This window comes from Dipodomys merriami, unplaced genomic scaffold, assembly GCF_024711535.1.
Source record: "Dipodomys merriami isolate MVZ:Mamm:240054 unplaced genomic scaffold, mDipMer1.0.p SCAF_3, whole genome shotgun sequence".
NCBI lineage: Eukaryota > Metazoa > Chordata > Mammalia > Rodentia > Heteromyidae > Dipodomys > Dipodomys merriami.
The window spans coordinates 96,494,212-96,517,367 of record NW_027204492.1 but is presented as its reverse complement, the minus strand read 5'-3'; the positions used below and the strand labels follow the sequence as shown (position 1 = coordinate 96,517,367).

Below are 23,156 nucleotides of genomic sequence, written 5' to 3'. Positions count from 1 at the left end.
CAACATAGTGTCTTGTGAGAATTGCTTTTGCATTGGTTCACTCTTTGTCCTTTGTCTCACCATTTTGTTTTTCCCCTTCCTTTGTATATACAAGACACAGGGTACCAAAATCAAAAACAGTGTCTTAAATTCTTAAGTAGATTCAATCTTTTTTCTGGTTCAATCATTCTGCTCTTTTGAGTTGGAAACATTATAAAACATTTGAATATTTATCAATGTTAAGACTATATATTTTTGTGTACTAACCAATCTAACACACTTTTTCTTATTAGAGAAGCCTGGAATATACAGAGCCGACATTCCTATGTGTTTAAATGATTGCTTGTTTTACTATCGTTTAATATGTCTGCATGGAGAGATAAAATCACCTAAGCTATGTTTTGAACCACCATTTATATTTTTTACTCCTGTTCCATTGGATGTACCAAGTGGAATAGATATCAACATTTTACCTCAAAACTATTTTAGGTAAATACTTCATTTGATTTTAGTCTATCATATGCACAATTTTCTTGGTGTGAGTGTATATGAGAGTTATATGTAAATTTTTATTTGTTTCTATAGTTAGGGAGAGCTATTCATATATTTAATGGTGTATTAAGGGTTTGAAATAACAAAAAAACTATTTCAGTTGTATCATAATGTGTTTTCTTGTGTGTCTCTGTGGAATAATAAGCAAGCATTAAATTTGAGTCACATTACCACATATTGGTCTTAAAGCATACATTTGATATTTCATACAACATGAAAATTTATCTTCCAATTGTTGAACAAATTACAAAATAGAAAAACACAAAATACTTTAAACTGCTAGAAGGGTGGATTTCATAAATTGGTAACAATAAAATTGATTGTTATAAATTTGAAACTTATTTGTACTTGAGAACAGTGTTGCATGCCTGTAATCCTAATTACTCAGGAAGATCCTAAGTTTGGGGTTGCATAGAAAGACCTAATCTGCAAACAAATCACTGACAACAGGATAAATTAATAGAAATGTTCATTAAAAGAATACTTATCTCACAAGAAATGATTTGTGAATGGAAATTAAACATGGTAAGACATGTAAAACTATTTTGTAAAATTTTCAGTGTACAAGGGTGTTTCACCACACTATGTCACATATGCACAATATTACACAATGACTATATTAGCCCTTTCTGTTACTCTGTCCTTTCCCTGTTTCCCTTAAACCCCTTTTGTTCAACAATTTAGATTAGGTTGCCTGTACCATTTCCACACATAAAAACAATGGATTTTGGTTTTGTTTAACCCACTATTCTCTTTCCCTTTCTTTCCCACCACTTAGATAGTTCCTTAATTACAGTCATATAGATAGACAGACAGACAGACAGATGGCTAGATAGATATGTGTATATCTATATGTATTTTAGGCCTAGAGCCTGCATATGAGAGAACATTTGCAATCTTTGTCCTTTAGGACTTGGCTTAACTTCATCTAAAATGAACTCCAATCCTATCCATTTACCTGAAAATGTCATAATATTTTAAAAATTCTTTATGGATGAATAATCCTCTATTGGTTTATATACCACATTTTCTTTATCCATTCATCAGTTGAAGTGTACTGAGGCTGATTCCATAGCTTGGTTATTGCAAGTATGCTGTAATAAACATGAATGTGCAAATGTTTTTATTATATCCTGACTTAAATTCCTTCAGATATATGCCCAACAGTTGTGCTGTTATGTTGTATGGCAATTTTACTTTTAGCATTTGAGGAATCTTCATACTACATTCTATAGTAGCTGCACTAATTACATTCTCACCAATTGTGTATAAGAGTTGCTTCTTTCTTCTCATTCTTACCAGCATTTATTGTTGTGTTTTTAATGACTGCTGTTCTGATTGGGATGAGAGCAAATCAAAATGTCATTCTGATTTGCATTTCTTTTATGGCTAGAAATGCTGATCATTTCTTCATGTGTTTATTGGCCATTAAGACTTCTTTTGGGAGTCGTACATTCGTTTACTTATTTGATAAGTGGGTAATTTGTTCTTTGGAGTTTAGTTTTTGAGCTCCTTATATATTCTAGTTTTTAATCCCTTGTCAGATGTATATCTAACCAATATTTTCTTGCGTTCTGTAAGCTATCTCTACATTCTAGTAACTGTTTCCATTGTTGTGGAGAAGCATTTTAGTTTAATACAATCCCATATGTCAATCATCCTTATTTCAGACATTGTAGTTCTATTCATAGGCTATTGTGTATGCCAATATGTTCTAGAAGTTTTCCCTATTCTTTCCTGTAGTAGTTTCAAAGTTTCAGATCTTACATTAAGATTCTTGACAGTAGTACAGGATCAGAGAAAGGTGTCTAGTTTCAGTCTTCTGCATGTAGATATCCAATTTTCCTACAACCATTTGTTAAAGAAGCTATCTTTTCTCTAATGAATGCTTTTGAAAAGCATGAAATGTGGATATTAATCAGATATTTGAGAATTATGTAAAATTATTTATTGTTTAAGCATCCAAATACTTAATATATAAACCATTACAATTCTAAATATATGTGCATCTATTAATATTTAGTATACAAACACTAAATTTGTAGATATTAAAGTCATGAGTTTTTGATAAATTCTTGTCAGAATATTTCAGAATACTATGGCTATAATTAAAAACAAGTTGTAAGTGATTGGGGCATGGCTCAAGTATTAGAGGACTTACCTACCAAGCACAAGATCTTGGATTCAAAGCCCAGTACTATGATTTTTTTAAGTGTGTTTAATCATATTTTTATCCCCCCTCATCAGCCATGGGTCTTGAACTGAGGTCTTGGAACTGCCACTGAGCTTTTTGTTGTTGTTGTTCTCAAGGCTAGCACTCTACCACTTTGAGCCACAGCTCCATTTCCAGTTTTCAGGTGGTTAATTGGAGGTAAGAGTCTCATACCTTTTCCCCCTGGCTGGCTTCGAACTGCAATCCACAAGCAATTACAAGCAATCACCACCAACACCCAGCTTTTATTTTTTCTTTTTGACTCTTACAGAACAAAAAAAAAGATTAGATCATCTCAACTGGTTCTTGACGTAGTTAAATTAACATGTTACCAAAAATTTATGATTAAGACATTACTGCAAATATTTATTGTTCTGACTTTTCTAGATGATTCATCTAATTTCAATTACTTGCTGGTATTTTGGGCTAACATTTTTTTCATTTTAAATAGAAATTCAACAGTACATTTCCAGGTTCCTACAGCCAAGCTTCTTGATGATGATGAAATTCAACCATTTTCTGTGACATTTCCAAAAGGCAGTACCATAACGGGGTCTAATACTGGAATTAATGGGAAAATACCTTGCCACCTCAGTTTCAAATCGTCTAAAGCTGTGTCATTTTTCACTCATCTTGTATTTTCTGATGAGAGAAATAACTGGTAAGATATTTAAGTGTAGATTCTCTTGTATTTGACAATGAAAAATAATATCTATATATTTTATACCAGTGCAAAAAGTTAAAAGGAGAAGAGTCTTCTATCATGAATTTGGACATAAAGTTTTATTTTAATGTTCAAAGTACAAATTTGGCCGGGCACTGGTGGCTCATGCCTGTAATCCTAGCTATTCAGGAGGCTGAGATCTGAGGATCACGGTTCAAAACCAGCCCGGGGAAGGAAACTCCGTGAGACTCTTGTCTCCCAATAAACCACCAGAAACCGGAAGAGCCGCTGTGGCTCAAGCCGTAGAGCGCTTGCCTTGAACTGAAGAGCTAAGGGACAGCACCCAGGCCCAGAGTTCAAGCCCCATGACTGACAAAAAAAAAAAAAATTCGCTCTCAAGAGAAACAGCAAAATAATGGTTTACAGGAATTATTCTGTCATGGGTTTGTTAGCTTAATTTCTGAGATAATCAGTTTTTTGGTCTGTAAAATTGAATGATATGGGCAAGGGTATCAAGCATTAAAATAGAGCATGAAGTATGAAGGTTCAAGAGGCTTCTTGTTCTGGTGTGTGTGGGCGGGGAAGAGGGTGTGTGTGTGCAGACATGTGCTGGTACTGTGGCTTGATCTCAGGGCCTCATTCTCTTACTTGCTTTTTCTCTTAAGGCTGGTGTTCTTTCACTTGAAGCATACCTTGGCTTCTGGCATGTCCCCTTCCCCCTACCCTCATCCCCCCAGCATGGTTCTGGAGCTTAAACTCAGGCCTGGGTGCTGTCCCTAGCTTCTTTGTGCTCAAGGATAGTACTCTATCACTTGAGTCACAGAACACTTCTGGCTCTTTCTGAGTAGTTTATTGGAGATGGGTCTCATGGACCTCTTAAGTAGGGAGGATTACAGTCGTGAGCCACTGGCATCTGGCTGACTTCTGACTTTTTGTTGGTTAATTTGATAAAGAAGGGAGCAGGGAAGGTGGCTCAGTGGTAGAGTGCTTGCCTTGCATGCATGTAGGCCCTGGGTTTGATTCCCCAGCACCACATAAGCAAAAGAAAAAAAGCTGGAAGTGGCACTGTGGCTCAATTGGTAGAGTGCTAGCCTTGAGCTGAAGAGCTGAGGGACAGCGCCCAGGCCCAGAGTTCAGGCCCCACGACCGGATCCAAAAAAATTTTTTTTTGATAAAGGAGTCATATACACTTTTCAGCACAGGCTGACATTGAACTGTTTTCCTCAAATCTCAGTCGCTTGAATTGCTAGGATTATAGGCTTATATAAGCCACAGGCACTCAAATTAATTACAATTTGATTTGATGCATACTGATAAACAGAGGTATGAGATGATGCAGAAGGGCAAGAGTAGAATCTTAACGCAATTTTTATGATATGCATACTTTTTAATATTAGTACTATCATGTACCATACATGAACTTTTCAAAGAATAAAAGCAATCTGTTCTTTTCCTTTTTTGTCCCCTCTATTATTTCTTTCTCACAGGAATATCATTCATTTTAATTGATATATTAATGAGGCAAAAATGCATGAATTTTCTACCTTAAATCAATTGAATGCATATGAATTTATTGCAAAAGGTTGCATTACCAGCAACTATAGGATATTTTTATAGTAAATTTATGATATATTGATACTTATAAAATATATTAAGTCAAATATTTCAAATTAATATTTGTAGACAACAGCAACATCTTTTAAGTTAAGAAATGTATTGCATTGATATTCAATATTAATGCAGCTGTTAAAGAGCTTCATTGAAATTGTGTATTATACATCAATGAAATTTCAAAATAAAAACCTAATTTAAACATTATTTAAAATATAAAGTTAAATGTTTAATTTTTTCTACAAAATTCAGAGACATTCTACTAGAACAAAGCATATATTTTGGTAGAGTTTGTATAAAATAATTTAAGTTCTATTAGAAATGGTTTTTGCATGAGCCAAATGATGAAAATAGCAATGAAATAACTCTCACTGCTGCTTTACAAATAAGCTCCCATTCTAGTTTATATTATTATTTTCCTATTTTCTCATCAACTCGTATTTTTCAATCTGGTTGATTTTTTACTTTTGGCATATGAAGTCACATATTGGGATGAGGGAAGAGGGAGGAAGAACAAGAGAAAGAAAAATGTATATATGAGTCCTTTATTCGTCAGAGTTATTTTACTTATGAGTATCTGAAATATGTTTCTTTTATTTTTTCCTGGGTTTGAAAATTTTCTGTTTGGATTTTATTTGCTGTGAAATTTACTTTAAGGATATTTACCTTAAGGTTATTTATAGCCATGAATCTTAAACAAATAATATGGCAGAATTAGGGGAATGGATTGAGAAATATACATTTGAATAGGGCGTGAGAAATTCCCACAAATAAGTAATATTTGTTGAAACCTTTCTAAGAAATATTAAAGAGAAGATATTAATTGATTGTTGGCAAAATAATTGAAGTTTCTAATAACTATTGGTGATTCCTAATGTCTCTTTAAAATCTAAGTCATCATTATAAAACAAGGATAGGGTATAGTTTTTGAAATTATGCCTGATATTACAGTTGCTTTGGGTATATTAATAAATATTTAAATTGCAGCTGGATAATAAGCACATACTAGTACTCAATTCAGCCCAACACATAGTAACATTTCCTACTAAGTTATCCAAATCTTTCTAATACTATTCTCAATTAGCAATTTGTTATCCTGGATAAATTTTTAAACATTAATTCCTCAAATATATCCTGCATACCTACCATGTGCTATACATTGTTCTAAGCACTAGTGATTATATCAGAAGTCAAAATATGATCACTGCTTATATAACTGAGAGTCTATTGGGGGAAACAGATGACAAACAGTAAATCCTAAGAGGCAAATTTTCTAACATAAGTTATAGAAGCCATAGGGAAAAGGAAGACAGTAGAGTAAGATCAGGAGGACTGTCAAGAACAGTAGCAAACAGGGAGTAGTTGACATGTGGTGATAAAGAGAGATTTCTTTATGAGCATTGGATGTGGTAAAAAGATGTGAAAAGGAGGTAAGGTCGGAAAGACAGCTGGGTAAGTCCTTAGGGTTTGGAATAGCTGATATGATGTCATCAAGCTTCCCATAAAAGGGATAAGGAAAGAATGAGAAATATAAGAGAAAGCTTTAGTAATGTGATGTAATAAATGCATAGTGTAGAGGATTTGATGCTAAATCATAACAGAATATAATAGTCATCACCTTTGAAAAATGACAAGGTCAGCTAGTTTTCTCCCACACAGAAAGCACTCACAAAAACAAAACAAAGCAAAACAAAAATCAGTTCTTCCAGAGTAGCTTTTTCCCTTTAATCATGCAACAGCTTCTTTACTGTCAGGTAGACATTTTTCTCATCCATTTAAGCCATTTAGTCTTTACTGAACAATAATTGTATGCCTGATTTTCTTTTGATATTGATGTAACCCCAAAGCTTGTGCCCTCATGGAATTACCGCTATAGTTGAGAAAGAAATTAACAAGTTATATAATGTATAATCTTACTAGGAAATAAATTAAATACTTCCATGTGTTAGACAGATAAAGCATTTCAGAGGATGTGATATTTGAGCAGATTGTCATTGTAGAATTAGATGAGAAAATGCTCATAAAAGGCTTAGAATAATTTCTGGCATGTAGCAGTAACTGAATCATATTTTAGAATTTACCTTAAGTTTAGATTCGTATTCTAGCTTTCCAAAATGATCACAATAGATAGTTTAAAGACATAGACATTCTACAATTAAAAGAGGTATCAAGTATTTCTTGGGCAAATGGGTGTTTTTCATAGAGACAGAGTTTGTAATGGGAAGGGAACAGTGGCAGGGATTGGAATTCACTTGTTGTGGGGGTGAAAATTGCTTTGGATAATGTCCAAATTATTTACATTGAATTTTAGAATTGATGTTTCTTCTTATGTTTAAATGTCTCTGTTAAAAGAATTCACACAGAGATCAGAAAATTTAAGCTGTGCCAGAATATTGAAATTCCTTATTTTGCACCACAGTTTCTACTCCAAGCTGAGAGAAAACATTACATCTAGTAGAATCTTGTAATTATAATGAAATAGGGCTATTTGCTCTTATTTTATAAGATACAGCCTGCCTGGTACTTTAGATAAACCTGAACAAGAATAAAAGTTGTAGCTTTGTTGTTTACTTTCACAGGAATTTTAATACCAAATCACATTTTGCTTTAACATCCAACTTAAGATGTTTCTTAGAATAAGTTGCATATACATGATCTGAGTAAACAAGGAGTTAACATGGGTTAGCAGTTTCTCATTAAGCAAATAACAAACATAATTTGAAATTTCACAATTAGGGTTGAAATCTGTTAGAACTCTGAGTCTTCATACATTCTAATCTCACACTTTTTCTATCTATTTTTTCTATTATTTTCAAAATTAACTATATCTTTACTTGGTTTTAGTACCAAGATTGAGACTGAATAACATTGAGTAACTTTAGAGTGAAAGAACATCAGCTATTCTATAAGAGAACTGACATTGGTAATTGAAAATTAAAATTTAATTTAATGGACATAAACAGAAATTACATCTGCTAAGTAAACTTTGGTTACTGATTAGATATTGGCATTTTCCTCATTCTCATGCAGTGATTTTCAACATTGACTGTGTATTAAATCACTTGGAAGGTTTTAGACTTAGATGCCTTCTTATCACTGAGATCTGAGATAGTTTATCTGGTAGTTGACCTGGGCATGGTGAGTTTAAATCCTTCAAAGACTATATATGACTAACTTTGGGGGCTCAATAAAACAGCCTGAGCTCTACTCTCAGTGGTCACAGTTGGTTAAGGCTAGAGTGGAACTTGCAAACATACACATCTAACAAGTTCGGATTTATATGGAACTTGATAGTCTGGAGACAGATTTGTTTAAAAAGTAGCATTTCAGCTCTCATTTCACATCTAAGAAATCAGCATCTATATTTTTCAAACCTTCCTGTGTAACCTTGGTACATAGTAAAATTTATAGAACACATGAAAAAATGCCATCAAGAGGGATTAAGGGTTGAAACATAAATATTTGGCAGGAGATAACATTGTTATAGGAATATTCAAACTAGATACTCTTTTCTTTTAGGTAAGTTACACTAATGTGTAACTTACTTTATTCAAACATAGATTCTTTACAATTATACTTTACTGCAATCCCAGATTTATACCAGATGAAATTGTCTTTTGTATTTTGAAACTTTACTCATCATAAAGTGAGAGATCTGACATTTATTCACGTTCTTTTTCCCTTCCTTGCTTCTTCTCTCCCTCTCTCCCTCCCTTCCTTCCTTCCTTCTCTTCCTTCTCTTCCTTCTTCCTTCCCCTCTCCCTTCTCTTTCTTTTTTTTTCAGTTGTGGGGCTTGAATTTAGGGCCTAGGCTCTGTCCTTGATAATTTTTGCTCCAGATTATTCATTTTCTACCACTTCAATCCATAGCTCAACTTCTATTTTTCTGGTGGTTAATTAGAATTAAGAGTCAAAGTTTTGGCTAAAGCTGACTTCAAACCACAGTCCTCAGACCTCAGCCTCCTGAATAGCTAGAATTACAGGTGTGAGCCACCAACGCCTACTCCCATTTTTCTATTCCACAATTTTCTGTTTAAATTTTCAACTTCTAGGTTTTATTGCTATGTCATGATTTATTTACCAAAATAGGTGAGTAAATTATTTTTCAGCTTTTGATGTGACCGATAATATATCACTCATTACTTGAAAAGGAAGATTTTAATAGTTCATTAGGACAAATATTATGCTAAAATTAAAATAAAATTGTATATTAAGAATAGTACAGGGATGTGTAATATATGAAATTGATCTAAAAGCAAGTTTAATGACCATCTGGCACATGATAGTGAGTCTTCTTCAGTAGATAGTTTTAAACTATTTCTTTGTCAGACAGCGAATGGTGTGGTCTTCAGGGTCCACATTTAGTGCTTGAGGTGCTTCACATATTTTCTCTAGACATTAGATTTTCTCTAAAGTAGTATTTCTCATTTTGTTCATCCCTGTAAATAGAAATATGTTAATTAATCCAAATAGTGTTAGCAATAAATTATTTTATTGCTTCATAGCTAGTGCCAATTTTGACAACATGCATTTTTCCTAGCTGTTTTATATAGAACTATTTTAACTAAAACCCATACTAAGACTAGATAAATACATTTTCCCCAGACTTGGAAGCTTCCCTTTTATCCCTTTAGCCCTTTTCTCTGTGAATTAAAAGCATGTTTTAGGACTACATTTAGAATGCAAGATCTGCCTTGAAACAATATAGACATGAGTAGAAACTTGTAAAGATGATAAATATAAAATTATATCATAATATTTCTCATGGTGCTTGATATATTTTTGACAGGCCATCACAGTATTTCATATGATACCAAAATGGGTAAAATGTTATAATTACCAGGCCATTTTTCACAGATTTAGCATAATGTTTCTTTTTTGTGTATCTATGGTTTATTCTTAGATTTCATTACTGTGGAGTTTTCTTTTTTTAAATTTAATTTTCTTGTCAAGGTGAGGTCTAGAAGGTAGTGAACAAATTTCTTGTCAAACTTGTTACCATTCCCTCTCATTTTCCCGCACCTCCCTCCCAAATCCCCTCCCAAGTTGTACAGTTCATTTCCAATATATTGTCTGGTGAGTATCACTGTTGCATTGGTTCATCCTTTGCCCTTTGTTCTCACCATTTTGTTGTTCCCCTTCCCTTCCCTAATTCAGATAAATGTATATACAATACCTAGGGTACCAAAATCAAATACAGTGACAATAGGGAATAAATCATAGGGGAAAAACGAAAGAAAAAATAGATCACATAAAACATTAAAACAACAATAACAAAGAAAACCTCTTGTTTCCATATCTTGGAGTTCATTTTCCTTTGAATCATCTTATATGGTCATATATACCTAGCTATTGAACTATTGTGATCCTCTGCTAAGTCTATCCTAGACATATACTAAAGATTACAAATGAGGGAAACCATGGAATCCATGTTTCTTTGTGTCTGGCTTACTTAATATGATTTTTCCAAGTCTTTCCATTTCCTTATGAATGGGGTAATATCATTCTTTCTCATGGAAGCATAGAATTCCATTGAGTATATATACCACATTTTCATGATTCATTCATTTACTGAGGGGCATCGAGGTTTGTTCCATATCTCAGCTATGGTAAATAATGCTGCAATGAACATGATTGTGCTGGAAACTTTACTATATACTCAGAACTCAAAAAATTAAATACCCCAATCACAAATTCTCAAAGAAGCAACCAACCCATTAATAAGAGGGCTAAAAACTTAAAGAAAAGCTTCTCTGAAGAGGAAATAAGGATGGATAATAGACACATGAAGAAATGTTCATCATCTCTGGCCATAAAGGAAATGCAAATCAAAACAACATTGAGATTCCACTTTTCCCCAGTTAGGATGGCCTTTATCAAGAAATCTAATAACAATAGATGCTTGATGGGATGTGGCAAAAAAAAGAATACTATACTGTTGGTGGGAGTGTAAACTTGTTCAGCCACTCTGAAAAGCAGTATGGAAGTTCCTAAAGAGTCTAAATATTAGAGCTCCCCTTTAACCCAGCAATCCCACTTCTGCATTTACTGAAATGACCACAAACAAGGCCATACTAAAGCTACTATTACATTTTATTCCTGAAAAATTGGGACAGACAAGCATAAAAGTTTCTTATCTTCAGTAATGATAGAGAAGTAGTTAAAGACATGTGTTTAAGGTACTAATTATTCAACTACTAATGACCAGAGAGATGAATGATGAGATTTTCACCTACCTTTTGTAATGAATTATATATGTGATCATGATCATCATGCCATTTCATATGAAAAAATGGAAGGTTATTCTGGAAAGAGATGTTCATATAGTTTTAAACATTTGTCCACAAATTTCTTATGCCCAAAGGAATATTTAGGAATAGACAATTTAATAGAGATGGAATCAGATTAGTACATTCCAGTGCCTAAGGAGAGGGGTAAATGGAAAGTGTCTGCTAATTGGTAAAGAATTTGATTTAAGGGGGATGAAAATATTCTAAAATTAGACAGTGGTAATTGTTGCGCAATTGTGTGAATGTACCTAAAACAACTTATAGGATGAATTTTACAATCCACAAGTTACATTTTAAAATGTTGCTATAAAAAGAAATTAAGACCTTTTTAGCCACCTCAATATCATCGATAATGGGGTATTTTGTCACAAACGGTAAAAGTCTATGTCACTTTCATCAATACCTAAATTACATCTTCAGCTATTCTTACCAGAATGTCAATCTTGCCTGTGTGTGCAAATTCTGATGATGGGTACCTGTTAACTATGTTATGAATGTTATTTAAATCCCAGAACAGAATTTAAATTTGTGATATCAGAATACCTTTGAACTTCACTGTTACTATAATGAGTACTTTTAGGATAAATATTCTCCCACTAATGATTCCTATATGTATGCCATGATGTAGGAAAAATATAAATATTGCCATTATTCCACAATGGGGTATTATAAGCTTCTCTATTGTCCTAGAAACGTTTGCTAACTAGTATCAGTATTATCAGCTGAAGGACCATTTTATATTCTAATATATTTTAATAATGTCAGAAATGAAGTTAATGAAATCAATAAATTAACGATCTATAGTCCTATATTGTATGCCTTGTAGAATTTCTGTATAATATACTACTTAAAAATGTATTTAAATGAATTATATATGTGTTGTTTATTCTTTTTTAAATTTTTGCACATGTGGGCTATTCTTTATTCTGAGTAACATCTAAAATCAAATGTTAAGCTGGACCCAGTGGCTCATGCCTGTAATCCTAGCTACTCAGAAGTGTGAGATCTGAGGAGGATGACAGTTCAAAGCCAGCCAGGGCAGAAAAGTCTGTGAGACTCATCTCCAATAAACTACTCAGCAAAAGCTGGAAGTAGGTCTGTGATTCAAGTGGTAGAGGTGCTAGCCTTGACTACAAAGAAGCTCAGGGACAGCACTTACCCCCTGAGTTCAAGTCCTAGGACCACCAAAAAAATCAAATGTTATACTCTTTAGTAAAATAATTGTATAAGACAAAAAAGCGCAGTATATGCTACTTCAATCATTCTTCCTTAATTTCCTATCATTTTATAAATATTCCAAGTGGTAATGCTTCATTGGTTGCTTATGCGGTAGTTTTCTTTGATAGCATTGTTAATAAACTAGCTTTTAAACAAAACAATTGTTTCTTAATATATTAATTGATTTTTGATATATTAAAGAAATGTCCCCAAAGAACACAAAAGCAGCACACAATATCTCAGTGAAAACTGCATAAAGGGGATACATCTACACTAGAATTGTCTTTTATTTCCTTTATTTCTTTCTTTTCTGTAATTATAATTATTGAGACAAAAACTAACAATTTCATTTTCATGATGGCAGTGATGATAGTGTCTTTAGATAAAATAAATAATTTCAAAGATTATTAATGCAAGTAAATTAATTGAGGTCACTTCACCTTTAACAATTCCCTAATCCGTTGTTTTTTTTTTTTTAACCATTGTGGGGCTTGAACTCTGGGCCTAGGTGCTGTCTCTCTCAGCTCTTCAGCCCAAGGAGAGTACTCTACCACTTGAGCCACGGCACCACTTCCGGTTTTCTGTTGGTTAATTGGAGTTTCATGGACTTTCCTGTCCAGGCTGGCTTTGAACCTTGATCCTCAGATCTCAGCCTCCTGAGTAGCTGGGATTACAGGCGTGAGTCACCAGTGCCCAGCTCAATCTGTTTTTTTGCTTTTGCTTTTGCTTTTTGTTTTTTAACTTGCTTTTATGATCTATGTTCTGGAACACGCTTGATAATGACATTTATAGTATGCATTAAAATAGGTGGAGAGAAAATAAATGTGTTTCCATCATCAAAGGTATCTTAGAAACTTAGAAATAGTTTTTGTATTTGCTGAATCTGAAAATTTATACTGAAATACAATATTTTACTTTTAGGTTTTCACTTCCAGTCGCTGCAACAGCTGAAAATTGCATTCTAACTATCTATCCCTATCTGGCTGCTCATATCGATAAGCAGCAAGTTATTTTAAAAGATGGTAAGTCACTTTCTTTTACTATCATTGTGTAGGTTCTTCTTATAAGGCTAATGTATAAATATAAAGTGAATTAAAAATTAACATCAGTAGATACAACTTAGTGATAGCGAATTCAGCTAACATGTGGAACACCCTGGGATTGTCTCCTAGCTCAGTCATTCAATCAATCAATCAACCAGTTTAATAGCTTTTTCTCTAACATCTGTCATTGACAGAAGTTATGCTTATCAAAGTCTCCTAATCTCAAAAGTTGGCAATTAACTTGAAGTTACACAAAAATAAATTATTACAGAAAAAATAAAGAACTCTACATAGAAGTCAAATGAGGTGTCGAGTATAACAAATGATATACTCATTTGTTTAGAGTTTGATAACTCTCTGTAGGCTTCCACACACCATAGTTTTCTTGGGCTCCTCAAACTACTCTTGAATGCTTCTTAGCATCTTTCATAATTTTTTTTCCTTCAGTATGTACTTTTTAATCTTTCCATTTATTGGAGGTCTGACCCCTTGTCCATTGTCCCTTCTATGGCTTCAATTATAATTTATGTTCTATATGTCCAACACAAATCCACTCAGTGTTTAACTGCCTTCTTGTTTCTGAGGTACTTCTCCTGCACCAGCATGTGCCAAATTAACTCCCCTTATATACAATCCCTATAGATGTATATAAAATATTGAATACTCTTCTTTCTCTCTTCAAAAAGCTATCCTTCACACTCTGGCCACAGGGATACTTATAAACTGAAAGTTGTATCTGGTCATTTTCATATATAAAATGCATGGTAGCACACCATTGCAATTCCAGCACTCAGGAAGCTGAGTCAGAAGAATCATGAGTTTGAGGTCAACCAATGCCATATAGGAAGTCTTTCTGCAAACAAACAAACAAAACAACTCAAAAACTTAGCACAGAATATGGTAGAAAATAAGATGAATCCAGTAAGACCCAATGTCATGGACATGGCCAAAGGCTTTATTCTCATTTCTGGAAATCTATCTCTCTGTGTTTACCACAGTAAGTTTCTGTGAGTTCTTATGAGATGTACATTTAGCTGATGATCTTTCCTGTGATTAGAACATTTTTTTTCATATAGGATCCTTCATATCTGCACACAGAAGAAGATGTAAGAGATTTGTATTTTCGTTGTGCAATTGTAGTTCTGTGCAGTTCTGGCCATGGTCCTTCCCAGTTTTTGAATTATCATGCTTATTATCTATATCCCTTTCCAGATATTTACATCTAAAAAGCCTAGGCGAGAATGAAATTGTTTATCTTATTTTCTTTATGTTCATGCTTCACCAGTGTTTGGAGGATAAAAATATGTATTCATTCAATATTATATATTTCTAAATTATGAACCATTAAGAAACTAATAAACATTTTCACAAATGGATTATATTTTGTGTAGTCTATTTTGAGCATCGAAAATATTTTAAAGATGGCTATGTAGCAAGCATGCTGGCATATTCCTGTAATCCTAGCTTATTAAGACTCTGAGATAGGAGATCATGAGTGAAAGTCAGCCTAGGCCCATGATCTTCCTAATTTTGCCTCCTGGGTAGCTGGGATTGCAGATGTAAGCCTCTGCTCCTATTTGTTGGTATTTCAGAAAGTCAACTAGGAATGCTTTTCTTAGTAACCTTTATCAAATATCCCATTTTGAAGACTATATATAAATAATTTCAGTTGTTTGGTAAAATGTCTTAAACACATCTGTTTATACTAAAGATAAATACTGTTCTTTCTTCAATAATTTTTATATACGATAATAAATTTTATTCAATTTAGGGAACCATTATACCTATTATGATAGTTTTCATATTTGTTAGCATATTTGATGTGTAATGGATGTTTATATTTTCACTTTATCTTAGATAAGTATAAAATACAGGTTAATTAATTGGAATATGAATTCCACAAATGATTGATTGCTTTACTTTGGCCCAATATGTCATTTCTAGAAAAGGATGTAAGTCACCAAAGGGCAAGAAGCAGCTTTATGATTCCCTACCGAGACTATAAACTATACTCTTCGGGTTCAATAAGGACGTCCATTGCTCCTAAATATAGTGAGGCTGAAATAACGAGGGGAAATCTTTTTGTTGGTATGTGACAAATGTATATAGTATTTCTCAAATTGAGTCCATGATGTTATCTGCATATTTTAATCTAAAATTTGTTTTTGTAAGGAAGAAATTCATGAAACAAACTAACATGAATTCATCTTAGTCTTAAATGTATTATCTGCTTTGGTAGTTCTCTTCAATGCAATGATCACTACCAAAAGTTCTCTTGGATCACAGAGGTCTTAGGGTCACAACACTCTTTCCTAAACTGTAATATGTACTACATAGTTCTATTTCTTAAGTGAATTAGTACAAAAATGGAAAAATAGTGATTGATGAGCTGTAGAATAAGTACTGCAGTAATATTTAGCTAAAATGTTAATTAACGTATGGTCCCCTATCGATTTGATTTGACATTCCTGGTACACTCTGTGCAGTTTGAGAGCTACAAAACTAGAAATGAATCTAAGGCTGTTTCTCTGAAAAGAAGTGAGCAAAGATCTGAGATGAATATCATCTTCAGTGCACTGTACAAATATTCATCTCATAATATTACAACTTGCATGAATGGGCAGGAACTTTTATTAATATATTTTTATTGTAAAGATAGTGTTACAGTTACATGAGCAAGGTAATAAGGGCGTTTCCTATGGAGCATTGTTACACCCTTCTTAGTTTTTCCCCTATCATCCCTTCCCGCCCTCCCTTCTCCCTCCCCCACCTCGCCCACGCAAAGTTGTAAAGTTTGTTTTCAACTATGTCTTGTACATCTCATTGTTATAATGGGCCAACCTGTATCCTTGTTTCAGCATTTTTCGATTTCCCTTCCCATCCCCCAAAATGTATATACAAGATGCAGAGCACCAGAATCAAATACAGTGACAACGGGTTATACCATGGGGTAGAACATATAAAAGAAACAACGAAATCACATGGTACATTAAAAACAACAGCAACAAAGATAAAACCTCTTGTGTCCCTATCTTGGGGTTCATTTCACTTAGCATCATGTTATATGGTCATATGTACATAGCTTCTGACCTTTTCTGCTTGTCTGGTAAGACTGTCCTAGATGTATACTAGCTTTTTGAAAAGTTCCAGGGGTATTGCAAATAGGAGAGAGAGTTGACTAATGGGATTACATCAAACTAAAAACTTTCTGCCCAACAAAGTTCATAGTTACTAAACGAGAAAGAAGGCTAGCAGACAGGGAGAAGAGGTTTACCAGCAGTATATCTGACAAAGGCCTAATATCCAAAATATACAAGGAGTTTAAGAAATTAACCCCACAACAAAACTAATAAACCGATCAATAAATGGTCAAAGGAGCTTAAGAGAGACATCTCAGGAGAAGAATGTCATATACTCACATGAGGAAATGCTCAACATCCCTGATCATAAAGAAAATGCAACTCAAAACAAAATTGAGATTCCATCTCACCGCAGTTAGACTGACCACATCAAGAATTTGAGCAATAACAAATTCTGTCAGGGAAGTGGAGAGAAGGGAACCTTATTGTACTGTTGGTGAAAATGTAAAACTAGTATAACCACTTTGGATGACAGCTTTGAGATTCTTCAAAAAACTAAACATAGAACTTCCCTATGTTCCAGCCATAGCACTCTTGGACATCTACTCAGAGCATTACAAGTCAGGATATGATAAAGACACTTGCACATCCATTTTCATTGCTGAACTATTCACAATAGCTAAGTTACAGAAACAGTCCAGATGCCCTACAATAGATGAGTGGATTGAAAAATGTGCTACCGGGATGGGAAGGTGGCTCAGTGGTAGAGTGCTTGCCTTGCATGCCTGAGGCCCTGGGTTCGAGCAAAAAGAAAAAAGCCGGAAGTGGCACTGTGGCTCAAGTGGTAGAGCGCTAGCCTTGAGCTGAAGAGCTGAGGGACAGTGTCCAGGCCCAGAGTTCAGGCCCCACGACAGGACCCCCCCCCAAAAAAAAATGTGCTACCTATACACAATGGTATTTTGCTCATCCATTAGAAAGAATAATTTTATGTCATTTTCAGGGAAGTGGATGGACCTAGAACAAATCATGTTAAGCGACCTAAGCCAAGCTCTGAGATACAAAAAGGCACATTTTCTCTCATATGTAGAAGCTAAATCTAAAACATAAATGGACTCACAACTTATTCACAGCTTATGCATTTACAAACAAATAGAATAAAGGAGGATACACTTAGGGGAGGAACCAAAAGGCATAAGTGCTCTCAATGTCTAAAATGGTACTCACCAAAACAAATTTCAGGAAATGGAAACATGTTTTTGTTGTTGTTGTTACTGTTGGTGGTGGTATTTGTTTTTGTTTTTGTTGGTTTTTTTTCCCTTTTTTTGTCCTTTTTTGGGGGAGGAGGGGGCAAATGGGAGCACAGGAATGGAGGGAGGCAAGGTGAACAAATGTAGTCATGATATTCAATATATATTATCAAATAATGAACTATGCACCTTATGGGCTAGGACAGGAGGGGGAAAAGGGGAAAGTGAAGGAAAGAGTGACATTGTCCAGGAAGTATTGTACTTATTACTTGATTTATGGAATTGTAACCACTTTGTACAACTACTTAATAATAATAAAACCCCATCTCCCTAGATATGAATATTGAAAAATTCCATTTCATTGAAAGCCAACTGAAATAATATGACTTTTTAGTAAGCCTGGACATTTTCATTATTATGTACATAAATATTCTAGAAAAAATATAAAACCATTTTCTATTTTGAGACTCCTTATAACCCCAAAATACTCTGTTATAACAAAATATTTGGTTTAGACACAATTTTGAATATTTTTTTCTATAATTCTCAAATATGAAGCTTAAATTTTGTATAGTAAAAATAGCTAAAAAAAACTTTCCTGGCATTTTCTATGAAAAGAGTTGTAATTAAAATTGAAATGCTATATTTGGGATAATATTTTACTTACCACTATGACAAGAATATAATGTAATTCTTTACTGAAATATCTTAATAAGGATTTTGATTATTTGAAATAAGAGTGTTTTCATTATTTAACCTGAAGAAATCCATTCAGAAGTCTTTCAAAATCATAGAATATTTTATATAATGTACTTCACTTGTGTAAATATAAATAGCAATTGCTTTCAGACTACTTTTCTCTATCATTAAGTAATTATTTTTATACATAAATGTGAATTCTAGGTATGGAGATAACACATGAACATATGAGACCGAATGTAGGTGATCGAATGAGGAAAACACATGAAAGATCAATGGCAGCCGAAGAGAAAAATGAACAATTCTTTCTACCTGAGGAAGGATCAAAGGCGCATGCATTTTTCCAGAAGATTGTGCATGCAGCCCAAAATTGGTTCAGTCTCTTCGGCTGGCCAGGAGGACCTCATTTGATAAAGATTCCAGAGACTGTTAGAAGGTGACATTTATGTGCTTTTCTAAACTGTGTTTTTCACCAAGCTATAAAGTATAATCAATTCATTGGCATAATTTTACATGAAACATAATATTAAGCACTTGAACTGAGAAGTATGATGGGATTATTAAGAAGAGTAAAAATACAAACATAAATCCTTTATCCCACACTTTTTACATAAAATATTTCCATTTTATTTTAGTTCATAAAAATTAACTTTATTAACATGTATAAAATTAATATATGAACAAACATCAAAGTTGGTTCTGTGACTGAGACTGCTATTAGTAATGCTACAATATACATGGATGTGCAGGTATCTCTCTGGTATGCTGACTTTGATTGCTTTGTACCCAGAAGTTGTATGCTCTATGTATCAGCTTGCCCCTTTACACTACAGTTTAATAGATTTTGTCTGTTCATTGTATTCTAGAGGTCTTGGATATTGTAGCCATGATTATTTGCCATTTTGTCTTAATTGCTCTCTGAATATAAAAATTCTTCAATATTGTTTCAGTCGCTGATTTTTTTCACTTTCCTGGTGTACGTTATTGGTGATGTTTTCATTGGCTTATTGACCTCTACATTTTCATGATTTCCATATCTATGAGGTGTTTTGTGGGATTATTTTTTTTGCAGAATCTCTTGAGTTTTACTAAATTTCTCATATGAATCTTGAATTGACTTCTTCAGTTCATTTGATTACTTCAATACTCTTTGAGGTCATGGGTCATTTTAAAATTAGACTTTTGGTATATTTTTATTAAGCCATTCAAAATATTGAAACTTGAAAACAAGTTTTGTTGCTTTTTCATATTTACTTTTCTATGTTGTAATTGGTACATTTGCTGAGACAAAAATCTTTTTTGGTTGTATATGGGGCTCTTATTGAGTGATCTTCTCTTGAGGGCTCCATCCCGGGTAGCACTCCGAGAAGAGAAAACAAACTGCTGTAAGGGCAATCATACCAAAACAAATTTAATTGGAAAGTATAATATGAAGGAAGGAAGGGAGGGAGGGAGTGAAGGAGGAAAGGGATGTAGGATTGTAATGAAGCAGGGAGAGAGGCAGAGAAATGGAACTTCACTTTGTAGTTATCTTATGTAATTATACTCTATTAAAACCAGTTCATAGCAGCCAGGGCAACAGGGTGCAGACCATTTGTTGAGTTGCAAGATATGCAGATAGAATTAAAATCAAATTAAGAAATTTTCTATTATTGATGAATCTTTAGTGTGGTAGTGTGTATTCAGTACTGCAGCCCTTTAGGTATTATTTTTAAAGTCTTTTCCAAAATATCAAGATGGAAATAGCTATTGAAAAATATAATATTTTTTTGCTTGAGAAATTTTTAGGAAAAGCATCATTAACATTATATTCCACTTTTAAATTCTGGGAATGAAGATTTTCTCCAGATACAACCTCTAAGCAACTGATTATAAAATCATCTTATTATGCTGGAAATACCACTTAATTTGAGAAGAGTGATTATAATACATATGGGTGTTATTCTGGTATTCCACTCTAACACATACCTCTCAGCAGCTGCAACACACCAATACGGAATCTCTTTAGGAAGCTTACAAAGAAGGCTTCCAGGTGTTTTAAAGCTATTTTCCCAAAGGGCTTCTGGTTTACTTAAAGTACATAAAATCTGATAAAATGTCACATTTTCAGTAAAATAATTTATCATTCACTATGAGATTTCCAAAAAGTATAAAATATATTCTTTCTATTTTTTCCATTTCCTCTTCAGCATAATGGACATGATAATACTTACCCTATAGGGATGCTGTAATATCGCAACATGTAAGAGATCCCTTTAAATTGTATTAGAACAGAGCTTAGGTTGTAAGTGCTTGGCAAATGTTAATTATTATTCATAAATTTCCTAAGGATTATGTTGTTTATTGCTTTTTTACCTTTTTAAGAAAGCTTTTACTTATATATAAGAAGTTGCAAAAACAACATGGATGATATGTATTCTCTCCACCACAAAAGGTTACAGCTTACATGACTATAGTATAATAACAAAATCAGGACTTTGACTTTACTACAATTTTGCATACATCCTTTCATCTTTTGTGTAGATTTGTGTATCCAACCCCCAATCATGATACAGAACTATTTCATCTCCACAGTTATCTTCCCTGTTCTTTATCTAGGTTCCTCTTCAATATCTAGGTTCCTCTTCAAAAGACTAAAGTATCCCTTTAGTCTTTCTTTAGTGCCTTCTGAAAGTCTCACCTATTATTAGCTAACACAACTCATGATATATTTCTGAATTTATAAATATTTGTCACTAGTCCTTCTATTTGTTAGTTGAGAGCTTAACATTTATATTGCATGCCTGTACAGATTTTATTTCATTAATCGTATTTTAACTTCTTATGGAGGATTTTCCCTCACCTAAGTTTTATTTACTTCAGGATTCTTACTTTCTATTTTCTAAAGTTTACCTTTGTGTGAACATATTTGAGTGTGAAAGTGGCGGGGGGGGGAGGAGAAGAGTGAACACTTTGAGCTACTACCAAGTTCATTGATAAATTTAATAATTTTAAAATAATATCATCTTCATTTCTAAATGTTCCACCCATTTGTATTGTCAATAGGGACCAAGAAAATAGAAATTTGTCTTTAGATTCAAACTATGTGTTAAAAAGAAAGTGATTGTAATAACTTATTAGCACTGAGGTTCTGAATTCTTTTTACCATGAATAAAGCATTTTATAATTTTTCTTTTCAAAATAGTTTCATATTTTACTATGGTTTGCTTTGTGATAGTGGTAAGTGGTAATTTTTTCTCTACCTAGAATGGTGGATAATAAGTACATTGAACTTTTGCCATGAGTACATTTTCTATCTTCAACATACATCAATTTTCATCATTTGAAAAATAAATATAATTTAATATCATAATATTATAAAAGAGAAAGAATAAGGTGAAATTATCAAGCTTTTACTTATAATATGTAGATATTATAAGTGGAATATGCGTTGGTGGAATATGCATACAGGTAGACATTTAAAAAGATTGCATAGTTTTTACATCTTAATTTGTTTTTCAATGTGTAGTTAAGTGATATCATTAGCAATATTACCTTTTCTTCTAGAAACCATCAGAAGACTGAGCTATGAAATTCCATTAATTTTTATTTGCTAGAGGTACTTTGAAGATCCAGCCTATTTCTTCTGGACGTTTTAAATCATGAATAAAGGACATGTGAATAGAAACCTGCTAACCTTCCAGTGTAGGCATCACATTCTCAATATGTCACAGGCCTATCATGACCCTAGCTATGCTACCAAAGCTACTGCACAAAAAAAAACGACTATCTTGAATTTAGGCTTGATTTCATTTTTAATAATTTTTGTCAGATATCCTAAAGCCAGTATTACCCCTGTGGTACAAATACACCTATGAAACTAGCATTTAAATCAAGACATAGGAGAAAAAAAATAGCATCGCCTAATTCTTCTTACCCTATTGCTAACTTCCTTTCTCTCTTCGAAGAAGATATCTGTTTGTATGAATTATAACATCACAAGTTACTTTTACCTATTTTTTAGCCTCATATAAGGAATCACAGTTTGCATTTCTAAGTGTCTGAACCCTTTGATCAATATTATATTCATGTGATTTATACACATACTTACATGTAGAGGTAGTTTACATTTAATGGAGTACTCTAGGCCATTGAATGCGTTTACTACAGTCTCCTCTAGAAAGATAGTTGTACTGTCCTAAGACTTTTCTATTATGAACAGTTATGCTTTGAAATATTTAGTACATATTTTGATGTATATTTCTGAAAGGCATATGAAATAAAACTGCTATATCATAAGGTAGAAATATGATCATCGTTAGGAGATATTTATAATCCATTTTTCAAAAGATTTCTTCTAATTCTCACTCACAAAGCAGTCTCACAAAAGCAGTACATACACTTCCTTGTTCTGTTCATTCTAAGAAATATAAATTGTCAGCCTTCAGCATTGACTATTAGATTGATGGTCTTTGAACTGAAATTTTGCTGTTACTGATGTTGAGAGGTTTCACCTGCTCTGGCCTATTTGAATATACTGTCATCAAGTATATTGATGACATTTCCCACTGTAAAAATGTGGA

The 23,156-nt window shown here is 33.3% G+C and overlaps 1 protein-coding gene across 1 annotated transcript in view; it reads left to right on the top strand.

Annotated features, from left to right (window-relative positions):
* The window catches only part of Cfap47 (cilia and flagella associated protein 47), a 223,411-nt gene that overhangs the window by 59,315 nt on the left and 140,940 nt on the right, over positions 1–23,156 (top strand). The window contains exons 25-29 of the mRNA XM_070039243.1: positions 273–468; positions 3,195–3,404; positions 13,447–13,547; positions 15,513–15,656; positions 18,799–19,030. Of these exons, the coding sequence (XP_069895344.1) occupies positions 273–468; positions 3,195–3,404; positions 13,447–13,547; positions 15,513–15,656; positions 18,799–19,030 (883 nt within the window). The remainder of the gene's footprint in view (positions 1–272; positions 469–3,194; positions 3,405–13,446; positions 13,548–15,512; positions 15,657–18,798; positions 19,031–23,156) is intronic.